The sequence below is a fragment of the Pungitius pungitius genome, chromosome 21 (assembly GCF_949316345.1).
Source record: "Pungitius pungitius chromosome 21, fPunPun2.1, whole genome shotgun sequence".
Classification (NCBI taxonomy): domain Eukaryota; kingdom Metazoa; phylum Chordata; class Actinopteri; order Perciformes; family Gasterosteidae; genus Pungitius; species Pungitius pungitius.
In genome coordinates, this window is record NC_084920.1 from 12,353,398 (window position 1) to 12,371,541 (window position 18,144).

The 18,144-nt window shown below is 43.5% G+C and overlaps 1 protein-coding gene across 1 annotated transcript in view; it reads left to right on the top strand.

The window, feature by feature from the left end:
* The window catches only part of pemt (phosphatidylethanolamine N-methyltransferase), a 28,781-nt gene extending 14,406 nt beyond the window's left edge, over positions 1–14,375 (top strand). The window contains exons 4-7 of the mRNA XM_037464122.2: positions 2,689–2,834; positions 5,639–5,750; positions 11,779–11,853; positions 13,476–14,375. Coding sequence (XP_037320019.2) covers positions 2,689–2,834; positions 5,639–5,750; positions 11,779–11,853; positions 13,476–13,530 — 388 coding nt within the window. The 3' untranslated portion in view covers positions 13,531–14,375. The remainder of the gene's footprint in view (positions 1–2,688; positions 2,835–5,638; positions 5,751–11,778; positions 11,854–13,475) is intronic.
* The last annotated feature ends 3,769 nt before the right edge of the window (positions 14,376–18,144 follow it).

Here is an 18,144-nt window from a genome sequence, read left to right on the forward strand (position 1 = left end):
CTTTTAGTTCTGGAAGCGCGAGAGATCGGCAGGCGTCAGTTGTAACAGTGTGTCCAGCTGACACTCGCGCACGCACTGACCTCCTTCCCACATCTCCGTCCCACTGACCGCCTTTCGCGTCTCTTTTCCAATCCCAATCCCCGCAGAGTGCCTCCACAAGTCATCTCACCTCTTTGTGTCCGGTGTGTCATAACGAGAAGCCGCATGGCGTCACACCATTAGATTTGCAGCACAGACCCCGTAACCCAGTTTTTTACATAACCCCAATCCTTGCTTTAAATCAGGAGCCATGTTTTTGTGCAGGGAAGTCGCCGTGTGGAGACGGTACAGATATTAAGGCTCAAAGCTGTACCAGTGTGCCTGTGTTCCATTATATTAAATCTTCAACTCCACAGATCACTCAAGTATATTACGCTGTGCTCTATTTACTTTTCAGCCACTTACAAAAGAAGGAATCCAAAATCAATAACTGGTATCTCGGGTCCCTATTTTAAGGACTTAAAATGTCATCCAAATGGATTAAAGGAAGCCAAATAAGTCATGTAATTCACAACTGTCTCAACACAGCTCTCCCTAACTGCTCCAGTGTATTCATCCTAATAGTTTAATTCACAAGTTCTTATTAGAAATGTTTGTGATTCTGAAAAAAATGGAGCAGGAGGAGGCTGCCTGCCGTGGAGTGGGAGTTAATATCATACAATACACTCAAGGTCGGGAGGGAGGGCACCTGCCGGTTTGACGACAATAATGGCGTCATCACTTTTAGTAATCGTCAAAACTAGAGCGATTGTAGCAATTATATCAGGACGTTAAGATGTTAAGCGTCATTGTTATGATCCCACATTTATACATTTGATATTATTGAAATCAATAAATCAAAATCAATAATGACAGTTATTGGAAATGACCCTATTTCAATGTTATCTAGAGCTTGTAAGCAGCTGTAAGTTATAACCTTTAGTGCTACAGACCTGTCATTGGACCCAGCGGCTTTCCCCCGTTTTCAATATGTTTCAATATGTATGTATATATAGTCTTTTAAGAGCAAAGCTCCGTTGCGATGTGTGTCCCCGTCTTTCAGAGAGCCAGCAGTGCTGCAACAAGGCAGCCAGCGCATCAATCAATTCTTACATTTCAATGCAAATTCTTCCCTTGTGTCAACACTCTGTAAGCACCATCCTTTACACGCACTGCAAAGCAAGCCGAGCACCTTGTAAGGCAGGCCCGAAAACTCTTCATCCAAACACCAGATAGCACAGCGACCCTCAGACCGCCGACGGCGCGGGCGCCATTTTGGTCCGACGCCTGGGAGAAGTGCAGCTAACACGCGGACAGCGGACGCATTGGGAGGTGTCGGGGGAGCCGGGAAGGGAAGAGACGGGTCTACAAACATACGGATAATGGATTGTGTCTGCAGGGATTGGAGCAGTGGACGTCGGCTCTGAGGTGTCAAATCAAACCGAGGGAGTCAGTGAAGTTGTGAAATTCTCCTGGTGACTCTGAAGAACAGAATGAAGATGATGACACTACCCTCTAATATAGTTCATTAGTCTATACTCCCCCCGTGGATGACGTCATGGTCAGTTCCTCCCATGGAGATGGTGTTGGAGCAGAGTTGATACGAGTTAATGTGTCTTTGCACTCCGGTGGCCCACGTTTGATCATCATATCAAGCACCTATTTCTGGACCAACCTACTTCAGCAACTATTGTATGTAGTTTCTTTTGACATTGGTCATTTAAACAGTCATGGTCACAGAGGATAAACTCTATTTACCACCCGAATGTTCAATGGCCGCTTTGTTTTTTCTTCCTGTGCCGTGATCGGATCAAAATGACATTTTGTTCAAATCTTTGGGTTCGTGACCAAATCTGTGTACGACCGTATATGGTCCTGACCACGGTAAACTTTAAAGAAGATTTATTTGGACATGGAGAGCAGTAAAGAGATGGTGGAGCGATGGCGTGCCGAGTCCCTCTCACCACCTAATCCCCTCTGTGCAGATACTGCTGCTTACCAAGCCTCTGAATCATGCACTGTCCCTTTAAAACCTCTAATTATCAACTCGTTATCATTGTGAACTTGTTAGCGTGCCTACGGAAACATTGTGCTCAGGCCCTCAACAACCAAAGGCTGTGTATGAATAAGCATGAATGGATTAATAGGATTAGTGTAGACTAGTGTGCTACAGGGTAACAAGTCCGTATCCTTTCCCCGCATCACAGAACCTTCAGTGCGTGTGAAGACTTCTCTCCTGTTTGTCCACACAATCTGTAGGTGTGCTCATCGTGGCAAATAAAAGTAAGAGATGAAAATAAAATGATTAACCCGTTATTACAATTTCCCATTGACCATTTTGTGAAGATCATGGAAAGCTCACAGTATTTCACTTGAGTGCTCAGTGAGTGTGTCTGTAATCTGCAGTGCTTTAGTAAGAATGGTACAATGACAGGAAAAAGAAGTGTGCCGTTTGAAGGTGAATTTATTTGGCAAGGTCTATGGAGCTGTTGCATTTGTTGTATTCCTTTTCCTTATCTGATACTTCTTTTTTCTTTGTCGTCATGAATCTATCACAGTCATTTCTTAGATCTACCGTGAAGGTATTGAGCTTCAACGTGTTCCATGCCCTTGGCACTAATAATCAGCCTGCAGTAATAAAGACGGCTGTTATTTTGATCTTGTCTGCAGTATGACGGTGGCGATGAAGGCCCAGGCCAAGTGGGAGGTGATGGACAGGACGGATGTTTTCTATGCCGGCGTAGGCCTCATGGTGCTGGGCACTGTGCTGGTGGTCAGCAGCTTCCTGGTCCTGGGATTCACTGGAACCTTCCTTGGTGGGTATCAAATTAAGCGTAGAATATTAAAAGGTGTATTCCACTGATAGTAGTTTGACGAAATCCACAGTAAAACCAGCTTTGTCTTGTACGGTACACATTTTGTGCGGTATTTGAGGTTTTGAAAGATAATTGCCATCCAGTGATGGAGCTCAACCCACTATTGGGACTTGATCAATATATTTCGGGCTCTTTTTGATAACTTTCTCAAGCAAGTTAAAGTGCTTTTTTAAAATCTCAATTAGCTTGAATGGAGAGGGAAGGGATGCTACAATAATTTACAATTAATCTACAATAACTTACTTGAAATAATCTTTGGAGAACTTTAATATATGTGGGCCAATATCACAAATTTAAACCACATATGAGCGCTTTGCAACCCGTAAAACATACAATCTCTAAAAAAAAAAAACCTTGCTCATTCTTTTGCATGAAAACCGAACATGTAAAAATCTTCGTATCTGCCTCCAAAGGCCCCATGTTTGTTGTCAATTATTTTGTCGCCCCTAAGATATTGATTCGAATCAGGAATCAGGAACGTTTATTATTTCACGCAAGGAAGACACGTAGACAGGAATTTGACCACATGCATAACATAACACAGTGTAGGAAAAACGACAAGATTTTTTTTAAATAGCACACAGGCGAACACATAACCATGTGTGTGCATGTTGAGTATGAAGTCAGTCAGGGGGGGGGAACCGGGCTCTGTTGATGAGCCCGACTGCCGAAGGGAAGAAACTGTTTGTGTGGCGTGAGGTCTTAGTCCTGATGGACCTCAGCCTCCTGCCGGATGGGAGGGGGCACAAACTGTTTTTGTCCGGGGTGAGAGGGGTCGGCTACAGTCTTTCTTCCACAACAGTGTGACTGACGAGAAGCAGCAGCCGTTATTGGCGGACTAAAGTTTCCAGGGGACCTGTGAACACAGGAGCAGATAACGGTGGTCCAGAAAAGTTGTTGTTGCAAATTCCGCGCTTGTTTCCTTCAGGTTCCTATCTAAGACTATTGGTTACGTCATGCTCCCCAGAGGATATGCCTTTTCCAATATGGTGATCTTCGAGGTGCTTTGGACATTCATTTATTCATTTTAACACATGTTATTTGACAAACTACAGGTTTGTATGTGTCTAGTAATATGAAAAGATGATTCTTAGTTTCCTGTACCATTCTTCCTACCTAAACATTAACAAATACAGATTAGAACTGTGCTTGAACTGTAATTTGATTTGTCTCACTTACTCCATACTTATTAAAAGCAATCCCTGCACAACCACATCACGCAGACAGGGTTCACGTAAACCGCCATCGCACACTACTGCAGGCCCGCTTCCCTGACCTCATGGCTACCGCTGTGCATTCGCTACTCTTCAGCAAATCCAGATTGGCGTTATTTGTAACCACAATGAAACAACAGTTACAGCGGGAGCACGAGAAGACATGTTTTAGAACTGGCCTTAAAGTGAATTGGTTGCCAAAAGCTGTTTTGAGGTCAAAAATGAGGTTAGTGTTTTGTTCTCATGCCCGTTTTCTATCACAAGCAAACCCGTTTGTTTGTATAATCTCTTCTGTCCTTCCACAGCTGTGGTGCTTTAATGAGCATGCATAATGTAAATTGTTATACAACTTGGAACATAACAGCTCCCTTTGACAGCACCACCCCATGCCTAATTCAGCAGGTCCATTTTACCTGTGTGTGTTGGAAATTAACATGTCTTTGTGTGTTTGTATGCACACAATATCCAGGGAACGTGTTACAAAGCAAGCAACAACCGGAGGTTACAAGGAGCTAAAGCTTATTGCGCAAGAAACTCCACCTTTGCTTTATCTCCATTTACACTGGAAATAGTTTGTATATCACTTCCAAGCTCCGATGGCTGTTGTCGGCCATTGCTTCACACTGTGTGTGATTTGAACTCTAATTTACTTATTGACTTTCCACGTTACCTCAACCTTTCTTAACCTCAGATACCCTTTTTTTTTATTTCCAAGGACCAAATTATTAGAGAGAGAAGAAGAATAGATTGCACAGATTGAAAGGAGAGTGGATCCGTTGTGTGAGACATGCGAGTGAGGAACACTTGTGACCCACTCTCCAGTCTGCAGCACTAAGTTGACAACGGGTTCCCTAGCAACACCTGCTCCTCGAATGTTGATCAACTGTTGCCCTGAGAAACACCGACTCAGAGGCTTAACCCTTTTTCCTCTCTGAAAAAAAAATGTAGATAAGGTTATTGTGTTAACCTATGATATTTTTTTAACACAAAAGAGGAGCAGAATTCAATGTTTCTCTAAGAGCTGGAGCAGGAATTAAACTTTTTGTTTTCAAAGTTTGGACGCGAGGCCCTGTCCATGTGGTCATATTGTTGACATCGGTAGCTGCCGGGGAGGCGGAGGGTGGAGCGTTAACGAGTATGTGTGGTGCCAAAGTCATGCTCCCTGACAGTGGATCCTGGGTCTGACTTTCAGGCTCCGCTGTTTTCTCAGAAAAGTGTCAAAAATGATTGCTGCGTGACGAGCGGACCAAATGATGAGTTCAAAATGAGACATCAAGGTTGTAACTACGGCAACAGTGTGCTACTGTCCACCAGGTTTCATCCTTGTCCGGCCATATCTCTTCACATCAACTGGTGCTTGGAGGAGAAAGCAGTGCATGCTGGGACTGGCATCAGTCTAATGCATCACTGAAGGAGAAGCCTGTGAAAAGTGACACGGGTTTTACTCGTGAAATGGAATGTTGCGTCAAATAAATTCCATCTCCACCCGCTAACCAACTCACATTGTGTGTGTCTTCTATGGTTTTCCAGGTGATTACTTTGGCATCCTGATGGATGAGAAGGTGACAGGCTTTCCTTTCAACATCACAGGGAACCCAATGTACTGGGGCAGCACTGCCAACTACCTCGGGCTGGCACTTATGTAAGTGTGTGTGTGTGTGTGTGTGTGTGTGTGTGTGTGTGTGTGTGTGTGTGTGTGTGTGTGTGTGTGTGTAGTGGTGTAGTAGAGGTCTCTTCCACGACTGAGATCAACAAGAATGCGATTTGAATTGAGTGTCTCCTGCAGACGTCTAATACTACACAACAAGGTCTATTTCCCTGGTATGGTATGACATATACATATAGCGTTAACCCCATAAACACACCAAATTCAACCAAATGAAAAGGGCTCGCTGCCTGCTGTCATGAAGTGTGGTCATGCATTATGGCATGAATGATGAGATGAAGACTGCAAACAGAAAATATTGTTTTCTGCAAAATGCAAATCACTTCCTTTTAGCGAAAGGTGGAAAGGTAACGTTTCTGTGTGTTTCTATGACAACTGAATCATGTGCGCGGAGCGCTCCAGGGTTGTCGAGCAAGCTATTAGGGTCCCCATTTCCATCCAAATTATAGCGCCGCTGTAGTTCTTTTTGTTGTGACTATTTTGCCTCCCTTTCCCCCTGTGCACTTTGGGCCGTGCATCCTCAGCACTGCAAGTGATCAAACCTTTCACCTCCTCTGTTGCTCAGTTGAGATACAGCAGCAGCCTCAAACTTTCCTGCTGCCTTCTCTCTCCCTCCTCCCTCCGTCCCATGTCTGTTGTTATCCTCTGGGGTCAACACAAAAAGCATGGAGGCCCAGACTAACATCCACACGTGTCTTGCTATTTTTGGTTTTAAATTAATTGGATTGTGGATCCATAATAATTGCATTTTGTACCCGACCTTGAATCTAATGCTTGCCTTCTCTGAAGTTGAACAAACCGTTCAATCAGGCTGCACATCCGGTTTTTTATTCCCGAGCTTTTGACTGCATTACAAGGTCAGCAGATGAAATGGCATTAGTTTGTAACTAAGGGGTTAATTCATCCCTGTGGACTTAAAACCATTCTAATCAATATTTTTCCTACTAACAATGGAATGTTTGTATGTGAAAAGGTTAGATGCTTATCAGAACCCACCGAGTTATCATCTGACTCTGCAGAGCTTTTTAACATCTTCCTTGTTGGAGAGTTGCACAAAAGTCATTTATAAAAGTCCCTTATTGAATTCAAGTTTTAAGTTTTCTGTGGTCATATATAAAGGACGTAATATGCTAATGCACTGAAAAGAGTAGGTCATAAGATCATTAAGAAAAAAAACAAAAATACAAGTGATTTTACTGGATGAGCCCAGTCTTGACCTTTCATTACTATTATTTGATGAGCTACATGCTCAGAGCCAAAGATCTTGGGGAACAAGTTCAAATTTTTCTAATGCTGTTTAAATTCAATGTCTAAATGTTGTTTACTTGCCTAAATGGCCTAAGGATCATTCCGCCAGCAACACTAACCCAATCTTTTAACTCACTTTTTAACATTTACAGGCCATGAAACATATATACATACATATATATAATGTTTGTTCTAGAAATCCTGTTTCCTGGAACGTTCTAAAACCTACAGCTCTATAATCACATTCTATACACTGTAAAACCTTGCTGTTCTCTCATAGAATGAAATGCATGGACGTTTTTGGGGTAAAACCAATTCTAACATTCTAACTACGGGGATATTCTGTTATTATCCTCAACACCACACAGCCTGAAGTGTCATTATTCCCTCAAAACGTTGAAGAGTTGGTATTTAATATATTTAATAGACTCATGTGATAAAACGAGTCACATGTCAAAGCCCCGCAACGCTTGATGGAGGTGCTTCGCTGTGACTGAGAGATCCTTCAAAGGTCCTCAAACATCTCGGTCAAACTCTCTCGCACACAAAAAAACAAACACTCATTGCAGAAATAAATGAAGAAAAAGCTCCTCAGTCACACCCTGTTCACTCCCACAAGCCCAGTGCTGTGCCAGACATTCTCAGCCACACATTATACATAAGGAGCCAAACACATGCCGCTCAATGGATGCAAGGGCAACTCACTCCTAAACAATCTAGCGTGATTAAACAGCACCACAGTGCACAAATGTGCATTTTTCCTTTTGGAGGGAACTGGCCCTTTAATGATTCTTCACATGCATTAATGTGCAATTCATCTTTTGCATGCACCTTTTCTCGCGCTTTGTCTACGTAGTAGTGTGTTTGTGGGTGAGAGCAGCATCTTTGAACAGTGAGGCTCTGACTTTCCCGAAAGGGCCCGACGCCGCACTGCTCTGCTCGAACCTGGGCTCAGTGTTTACATGCAGCGGGGTCGAATGCATCTCGCGTCACGGCTTCCTGGACAAAGCATACATTCATGGCTATGTTTGCTACAGCGTGATCACAGCTCCTGTGGTGAAGTATGAGTCAGGGTTTGTTTTTTTTCTTGCACTGTAACAACAAGTGATATAACCCCAGATCTCTGGATTACATTGGGCAGGCCAGGTCATGTGGCACCTGAATCCAAAGTAGAAGAATCGGCTACCGTTTTTATTACATTTCAGTAGAAGGAATTTGTTCCTCCCAAAAAAACAAAACTTTTTTTCTCGGGAAAACATCCCTCCAGGAACTTGTATTCACGGAAACAGCGATGTCTTCGGCCTAAAGCATCTATTGAGGGGCTGCTAACATTTTAACTTTCACAAGCAATAGGTCCTTTTGGTCGATTATACTTTTGAATTGTTTAAAACAAATGGCATGATGGAGCATTGCCAATGGTAGAACATTTTAATTTCCCACAATATTTGATGCACTTTTCAACACTACATAACGTTTGGAATGTTGCTACTTCTCTCATATGAGGTAGTCAGGTATCAGGTAATCAATAATAAACGACCAGGTAATCTCAGTATTCCATGGACTTGTTGATCAATGGCCAAGAAAAGGATTTTTTTTTCTGTGCATGGACTCAATCATAATTAGACAGTCTATGTTTCTAAATCATTATTTTGTCGATATTAGATTAGTTTCCTGAACACATAGTTATGTTCTGTTCATCTCTGTCTTGGTATCTTTCTTTGCTTTGTTAGCCTCAAGTCTTATTTCATCCAAAGTGAGGTCCCTGTCAGGTGACCTTGTTCCCCACTTTAACCACCTGTCCAGCGCCACGTTACAGACGGACAAGGCTAGTGAAGAGCTTTGTATAAGCTATAAAAGAAATATCTAAAATATTTGGCATCTGCCGTGACTGCATGTGATGCTCTGTGTCTGCTGGATGTGGAAATATTCCCCCCCCCCCACTACCTTTGTGACAGATGCCAGAGTTTTGGCCAAAGAATCAGATAATTAGTTTTAACCAGTTGAGTTTGATAGTTTTAGTCACCTGACTCTTTCACACACGGAGACATCCTCCCAATGATGGTGTGTGTGTGTGTGTGTGTGTGTGTGTGTGTGTGTGTGTGTGTGTGTGTGTGTGTGTGTGTGTGTGTGTGTTGGAGCTCTATCGCTTGCAGCAGGCATGTGAATTTGTGTCTTATTGAAGTCAACCTGTCATAGCCACCTAGTCATTTCAATGCTCATGCTGGGATTATTAAACAGGGGAAATGTGACTGAATGGAGGCTGAACTATGACACATCACATTCATATAAAAGAGCAACAGGGCGGATGATGCCGTGCGGATGTGTGCGCCGGCTAGTTTCAAAAGAAAGGACAGCGCTTAAAGAAAAGTAGGTCAAAACCACATCAGTGAAGTAAAACGCACGGCTCAGCAGTGCGGAGCGACACTAACGCGGCAGCAACAAGCGTGCGTCACAGTGCACCGAATGGGCCAATACACAAAAACAGTGGACCCCCAAGCCAACAAACAACAACAACACACACATGGTGGGGTTTCAGAGTTGTTGGGTGGATGTTGTTGTTTATTTGTCTGTCTCACATGTCTGCTCTATGTACGTGTCCAAGCCAACACGTGAGAGTTTTCTGCGGATCACGTGATCTCATAAAAAGGTCACGATACGGAAGTATAAAAAGTAGGGCTGTCAATAGATTTAAAAAAATTTACGAATTAATCGCACATCTCGATTAATGGCGATTAATGAATTTGTTTGTTGTTACAATGTTGTTTTTCTTCTAAAGACTAAATCTTAAAAGTAATGAGTAATCACTTTAGAAAGCGTGTGTTTCACACACTGTTGTTTTAATTGTTCATTTTATTTTAAACACAAAACTACACCCATATGATCATCCTGGAGGCAGAATTCCACCTGGTTGAACCATCTTCCTGCTGTCATCTCGCCATCATCTAACGGCTGTGTTTGAAGTGCCAACAATGTCCCCTCATTCAGTCAGGACGTTTTCAAACCAATCAATAACTAAATTTAAATTGGTCTAAAACTTTCATTCAAATCCAAATACCGTCAAAACTAAAGCCTTTCTCATCAGTTTGAGCTCAACTTCCCTTTGAGTGCTAATTGGCATGTTCCTCATTAGCTGCTTATTGTCATTTCCCTTGTCCCGATTGGTGGCCTATTGAGATCAGCTGCGGTGCAAGGGGGCGGGACAGACTCCTGATTTAGGCCGCAGCTTGGTGGAGTTCCCCTCTCGGCCAATCAGGTTGCAAGAATCCTCTTAAGAGAGGTGGAGAACGACACTCTGTGGTGATTTAGTTCTTCCCTGGCACAGTGCTGTCAGTCACAAACGCTAGAGTTTGGGTACTTCATCTAAAACAGATTAAATTAAACCTCCCTGCATTGGGGGTGGGGCTTTAGTGAGGTTCATCCAGCAGCTACTCAAAGCCTCTCCATATATTTCCTTATTACTCTTTTCATTTTTATTATTGAAGAGTCATCCTTTTGTTGTGAATCCTCCTGTGAGCTTTATCCAAGTACATATTTGGTACCATATGTGGTGGATAGCCAATTTTCCTGTTCCAGAGACAGTCTGATGGTCCTCTTATCTTCCCATCTAGTAGCTTCAGTAGCTCCTTTATTTCCAAGAATTTAAAAAATAGGTTTTCCTCTCAGAATCTGGAAAAGCAGGACTAAAATGTCCACTCCTTTTTATTCTCTGGTGCCATGTCAATGCCTGAACACCTCACACATAATGTAGCCTTGTACTGTATAGCTGTACTGATTGTGCTAATTTACGGCCTTGCACACGCAAGGAGGCACAAGTCATTGGTGCTGATGTCCTCGTGGACTCTGTTTGACTCGGCTTCACATCTGATGTAACAGAACTGCATGGGTTTTTTTGTGTGTGTGTGTGTGGGTGGACTAGTCACCCTGACCGTGCATTTAAACATATCTCTTTCGAAACTACTGGGTCGGACAAAAGGGAAGCTACAGAGATTCTATATTAGAAGGAACACCTTTCATATACTTTCCTAATTGGCTTCGAAAAGTCCAGAAAGGTGCCGCGTGAAACTTCTTTGTCCGCCTCCATAACACCTGATTATGGACAGCCCCATCGAGCTCAGCGGGCAGTGGCAATTTGTCTCTGGTTTGAGTCATTGGGTTTTCTTTTTTTATTTCAAGGTTGGCAATTGTGAGCTTCAATAGAGGGGGGAAGAAAAGCAACCAGAGCGGACATGGCGTAAATATTGAACCTGGGTTTAACGTTGAGAATAGAGCCTTTTGTAACCTCACACCGCTGCTCACATGAGTGCTCTTAGTCCAGCACTCTTTTCTTTTCTTTTTGATTCTTTCGCTAATTATGTCCGTACCAACATCGTGTGCTCTGAATGAAAGGGTTGCAGCATGAATTAGAATGGGCTTATATGACCAGATGAACGTGTGTCCCTGTGCATCCTTCTGATCAGGTGTATGTAGGTCAGTGGGTGTATTTTTGTACACAAAGATGAACCACATCAGAAAAAAAGATGTATCGCTTATCAACAATTCTTGTTTTTTTTGTACCAAGTTACATTTACTCCCTGAATCTATCCTCCAAATATTTCTTTCTGAATATGGTATATTTTGAGCAAAGTTATCGGGTATCCATAAAGATTTTAGATGCAAATCAAGATCTTCTGTCCTCACCTGAGGCGGGGACCACTGTTGAGTGCCTCACGTCTCCATCGCACATCATATGTGACGCTCTCTCTCTCTCTTTCTCCAGCGGGGCGAGTCCCGTCGGCCTCGTCCTCACCGCCATGGTAGCCGTGGTTTACAAGGTGGCCATACGATTCGAGGGGTGAGTCTTCAAATGCATTTTGGTCAGTCCATGAAATGACAGCGGAATGAATGTATGTCTGAGGATACGTTTCGATAAAGGAAGTAAGTCCTCAGACAAGTGGAAGTAAATCAATGTAACGTCCTCTAAAGTCACGGAGACACAACTGCTCACTGGAATCATAACAGCTCGTGAAACCACACGGATGCACCTGAACACACCATATTTCACAACCTATTAAGTTGAGGACCCTGAAACTAATACACAAACAAAGTGATGGCGCCGGCAGCAGTGCAATAGATAGAAAATGGCCGACACACACACACACACACACCACACACACTTTTTGGCATTTTGTGTTTTATTCCAATCATGTCTACTATTCTGGGCCCTGAAAGTTATTTTGGTTTTATTACAACGTGGCTGAGAAGGACCTCAACATGTCAAAGGAAAACACTGCGTCAGGAAAAGGCCTTTCTGCAAATGTCCCACATTAATACCCGACGTGAATGGCAGAGCAGGGGTTCGTACAATTGAGCCCGAGGCCTGTGACTTGAATGGAAGGCGGGAGACAGATATTAACACCAACTGTGACTGGGATAGGATGCTCACTTTGGTATATTTATCCGCCGCCTCCGGCACAGACTCTGAATGATCTAATTGGGCTGAACTCTGGAAGGTGTAGCGAGGCGACCTGATGGATATTGCCACACGCAGTGACTGAAAAGGGGCAAAAGCAGCCCAGGCATCGATGATGCAACCTCGCTGCGACTGGAAATCCATCTCTATTGAGTTCTGCTCGTGTCGCTCACAACCCCCCCCCCCCCCTTCCCCCCCACCCCCCGCGATGCAGCGTGAGACACAGCTGACAACGGAGAATAGTGACAATCTAATAATAGAGCCCGGAAATTAACTCGAATGAGGATAGAGTTTCTCAAGTGGCTTCTGGGAGGATTCGTGCACCCTGTATGTCAGTCTCAATATGCCTTTTAATGCCATTCAGGGTTTGATGAGAAAGATCCACATTTCCTGTTAGCATTCCCTGAGGTGTCTAAACAATCCCCTGGGGATGTCCCGACCAGGTTATGTGAATCGCATTCATTTTAAAAATTATTTTAAAATCAATCACACCCGACAGTTGAGCACGGCAAGCTTCGGTAGGTTTTAAAGCACTAAACAATCGGTCAAATACATAAATACCACAAAACCGCCAAGCACAAAAAAAAAAGCCAAGCAGCGTGAGGCCTGTCCTCCCCTAAGTGTCGCGTTCCCTATGTGCTCACGTAGTCTCTGCCGCACTCACAAAATCGTAAAAAACGCATTCATTTCACGCTTACTCTCGGGCCTCCACTCCCTACGGGCCTCACAGCTCATCCTTTAATCCGAAATAGTAGAGTCCAGTACAGCTGTTTGATTCCTGGTGGGGCTCAGTGGTGTAAAAGCGTCAGAGCATCCGTGTGCAGAGTGGAGGAACATGTGGAGAGCATCCTGTCACACACACACACACACACACACACGCGCGGCGCTGTGGTTCCCTCGCGGTTCATCACACACACACAGAAGGGACCCTGGCACAGAGTGGTACGGCGTTCAAGCCCCTGAGTTATTGCCCCGTGATTTGTTTGTTCTGTTGCATTTTACAGACCGTTCACTGAGCTGATCTATCAGGAGAGGAGTCAGAGACGCAAGCGTGAATAATCCCTTCCGGCTCCTGGGCGCTCTGAGGATTCTGACAGGCCATCAGTCGTCCTCCTCCAGCAGGGATCCACGGGCCGCGCTCACACTGCAGCTGCAAGAGATCCATTTTTTTTTCATGTCGATTCATGGCCTCCTAATTAACGTGGATTCAACATTGAGCCGTTTTCCTCATGTTCTTTTTACATAGAATGGAGAAGAAATAGTTTGGTATTGTGAAGAAGAAACATTCTTTCCTGCTAAAGATTCCATGAGAAGATTGATACAATATGAGGATCTGTAAGGAGCTAGAACTAGGGGCTGATTAGCTTAGCTTAGCTTAGCCACTGTGAAGAGTTACAGAGAAGGATGAATCTGGAACTAGTTACACTCTCCAGACTTTATACCCTCGATCCTCTTACTTGAATTTTTCTTCTCCTCCATCTCTTGGCAAAGTTGCTATAAAGGGATATTCAGAAGTTCTGAGCTTAAGGTACGAGTTTAGTGCATGTTCCAAATTGTTTTTTCACTGGTTCATCACTGCCACACGCTCCCAGCAATTCTCTTCTATAGTTCATAAAAACATGAAGCAGCGTGTTCATTCAAAATACTGCAAAACGACCAAATCCTGGTGCTGCACGAAGACTTTTGCAAACTTTTTGTGTTCAGAGAAACATAAATGTGTCTCACATAGCCTTCGATACTGCCAGCGTTTTTGTAAGTGTTGTACATGTGATAAATGAACCCTTTTAAATGTCGAGATGTACCGACTGTACCTATGCAAACTATTCCGAACTTAACACACACTGCCTGTTGAAATGTTTGTTATGTAATAACAATAAAGTAATGTCTCTCTGTGTGTGTCCCACGACTACTCATTGAAGCACTTGGATGATGATCTCGTTGAACGAGACAAGGATATGTGGACACGTCTCTCAGCACGCGCTGCTAAAGCAGGCGCCGTGATACACTTGTGACAGGTTCAGGAACTTCTGCATTGTGGAGCCCGATCAATGAATCAAATCAGAAGAAAATGGATTCTGATTCTGAATCTGTCATGTCTGGTGGTCGCAGGACTTTAACAAGCGCGTCCAATCATCTCTTCAGCTTCTGAGGGAGCAATGAAGCAAACTAACTTAAATCAAGGATGCTTTTACTAGCTTTTCCACATTACCAACCGTAGATCCAAGCTGCTAATGGCCTGCATTCTCAAATTTGAGGGCCATGATATAAAGTTAATGGGTGTACTTTTTGACTTTGTTTTCAGATCTTCTTGTTTCAGTTTACCTTTCTTCAACTTTGACGTGTACAGGAAATTGAAACAGCGGTTCGCTAACAAATCACTTCCAGCATATCTTCTCGGGAGCTTTCAAACAGGTTCTTTGTCATTGCAGCAGTGTGTCATTACTCTCATACACTCAAAAATGTACTGTATGATTACTCTCCCCTGTTTCTGCACTGCAATTCCCCGGCTCAGTGCGGTGCACTGTGATTAAAGAAAGCTCACGTGACTGCACTTTAAGCGCTTGATGGAATGAGTAAGAAACACAGTGGACCTCACAGCAACTGCTTTACTGTCTGTACGCCATTAACAGGTCTCAAAAACACCATCAGCACATTCAGATTTATCATCCAATATGTAATGTATGAAGAGTACGAATCCGTATGCTTTATAGTTAAAGGTGAGGTTTAACTGTTTTAATTGTTATAGTTTTATTAGTGAACCTCCCTCTGTGGAATAATTCTAGAAAAAGTGCAGTTTGTCCAATAATTAATTTTGACATTTCCACGGCTCGACTTTTTATCCACTGAGTCATTTTTCCAGTCCTTTCCGTGATGGGAGGGCGGTACAGAGGAAAAGGTCTTTAACAGAGTCCCAGGTGAAGATTTTGCTGCCCGCATGAAAACACCGTTGGTTTCCATTGGCTTTGACCAATATAAAAAAGAAAACAAGTGTTGGGAAAATAGTAGCAAGAGGAGATGCTGCAGCGGGATGATGAATTCATCCAAACCTAAAGTCCAGACCCGTCAGTAACCCTCCCTCCTAACTAATGAGTTACATTCGGTTTGTATTATCTCTACCAAAACCAAACTGTAAAAAACACTTAGAGATGAAGCAACGTGTTTCCGCTGGGACCAGCTTCCTGGAAGTTCCTTTCAGGCTGTTTCTGTTTGGTCCTGTGTCCAAGCTACACGTGAGAGACCGTGACCTTTTTCCTCTTGGTCAGAAAGGTTTTTTTTCCAAAAGGTTGTGTTCCCGTTATGGGAAAGATGGAGGATGCATCTGCTTCCTGGTTGGATCGGCACACCCAATGTGTATTTCTCCGAAAACAGATGCCACGTGTGTACTTTGTTGTGACTGCGTCCATGGTGTACCTTTTATTTTTACAAAGTGGGCAGAATAAAAGCAAATAGGACAGTCTCATTTTTCCCTTTTACATTGTAGAGTATTTTAGGATATTAGAAATAATTATTACTATTAATAAAATCCATTAAATGTACACCAGAATACAGCCATGATTAATAAAGCAATAAGAATAATGTAACCCCACTGTAATTTTGAAACTGTAATCAATAAAATAATACTAACAGTTCTGATTGTATTTAATGTAATCAACCGAAATGCATTCATGTAACAGTTACATAGCACCATCAACTGATGTTGACTGAGAGGCCTTCGAAATCCAAGCTACATTGAACTCACCAGGAGACCACTCCCAGGGGGCGTGGCCACTAACTTTCACACCTTTACTGATCTGTATAAATGCTTGTAGGCAGCCATTGTTCTCGAGTTCGCTGGTGGAGACAGCAGACCTTCACTAGGGATGCTCAAAGCACTCCCTGTGGCCTGTTGGTTTGTGGAGACCAGCGCCTCCTCAGCTGAGATGTTCTTTTTAGCACAACAACCTTTCCTTTTATCAAAAACTTTTTATTTTAACTGTTCATTCCAAGATGTCTTCTGTCCGTGAGGTGTTTTTCTGAACATAACAGTATGTAACTTGACAATACACGCTGGTGGGAACCTTTTCTCCCAAATGAGAACCCATCATTACCTCTTACTGCGCAGGTAATCCCCCCAGGTGCACAGGTCATGGGACGTAGCGGGTCAGTGCGGCCATCTTGTTTATCTCGGCAGCACGCTCACGGGGACGTGAGCTCCAGCCCTGGAGCTGATCCGACGCGGACACAACAATACGCCTATTGTCAGAAGCTCGGGGGGGGGGAAAGCCTTCTTCTGGAAGCAGCGTGGCTCTCTGGGTGTTCAGACCTGTGTCGAGGGTTTTTGTGGTTAAACGGTGAGACAGTGGTTTTCGAACTGGTAACAGTGAACTCATTGATTCATTTGAGGAAGGTTACATTACTACACACAGGTTTTATTTTTTTCAGTGGGGCAGAAGTTTTTTATTTATGTTGAGTGAATCATTCTGTAGAGCTTCCATCACATCTTTCATCTTCCAACTGGCTCATCTCTCAGCACAAGGCATATGGAGGAGGACTCGTTCTAGGGTAAAACCAGTGATTTTACTCATCTTAAGTTGCATCACAAGCCAAGTAAATGTGGTCTTTATTTCGCGATAACTAATGAATTGGTTAATTCATGATTAACTCTTGTGTTTTGTTTCTAATTAGCACAGAAGCAACAAAAGTGATTCCGTGCTTTTGACGAAACATTTGGTGCCGGAACCCTAGGATTCACTCATTATGAACCGATTAGTTACAAGTGTCTTGGACTTTGTCAGAGATGTCCCGTTTTCTATGTTAGTAGTTCTTCCCACCCGATGGAATAAATGTGCAAATTAAAGCAGCAAAGATTTAGGCACAAATCGACTGTTGTTGTGGCGCTTGGTTGGCCCGGTAACCACCTCCTCCCCTTCACATTAAACAATCCACCCTTCATACACACATCGTTTTCCATTTGACTTATTATTCTGTAAAGAATGTCCTTCCATTCATGATCGATGCAAGCTTCATGGCATTTGTCAGCTGTGATTACAAATATATATATATATATATATTTCGAAGGCAGCTAAACAAAGAGACCCAACTGGTTCTGTTCTCAGCCGCGCACCCAAAGCTACTCCACCGTGGGGGTTTTTATCCTCAGGTGGGTCGTGCTGTCCACATTTGCAATCGCATCTAGAGTGCCCCCTTATGCCCACTTCGGTAACTGCAGTCTCTCAAGCTCTCAGTCACTGGAACCAGCTTTGCTCCTGCCTGGTCGATACCACGGAACTGCAGCCACGGAAATGCGAAATTCAATGCAATAGTCTCGGGTACTGTATGTGCCCACTGTGATGTTGCACGCGTGAAGGGGGGGGGGGGGGTCAGTCAGATGCATTCTGTTGAAATAAAACTGGATATATAATAACCACACTTTGAAAAGGGACTGTCTAGCAACACATTTACTCGTTCTGCAAGAACTCACATCCGCTGCCTGAAGTTGTGTCCAAAAGGTCAACCTAATGGTCAACAGTGTGCCAAGCCGGGTTAGACGCCGGAAGACGCGTCGATCATTCACAGCTCTCTGGAAGTCATTACTTTGTGGCAAACAATTTTTGTTTGTGCCACTGGTTCCCACATGTTCTGGTGTCTTCGTAAGAAATGGCCAACTGACGCATCGGCCTGAGATTGGCCCAC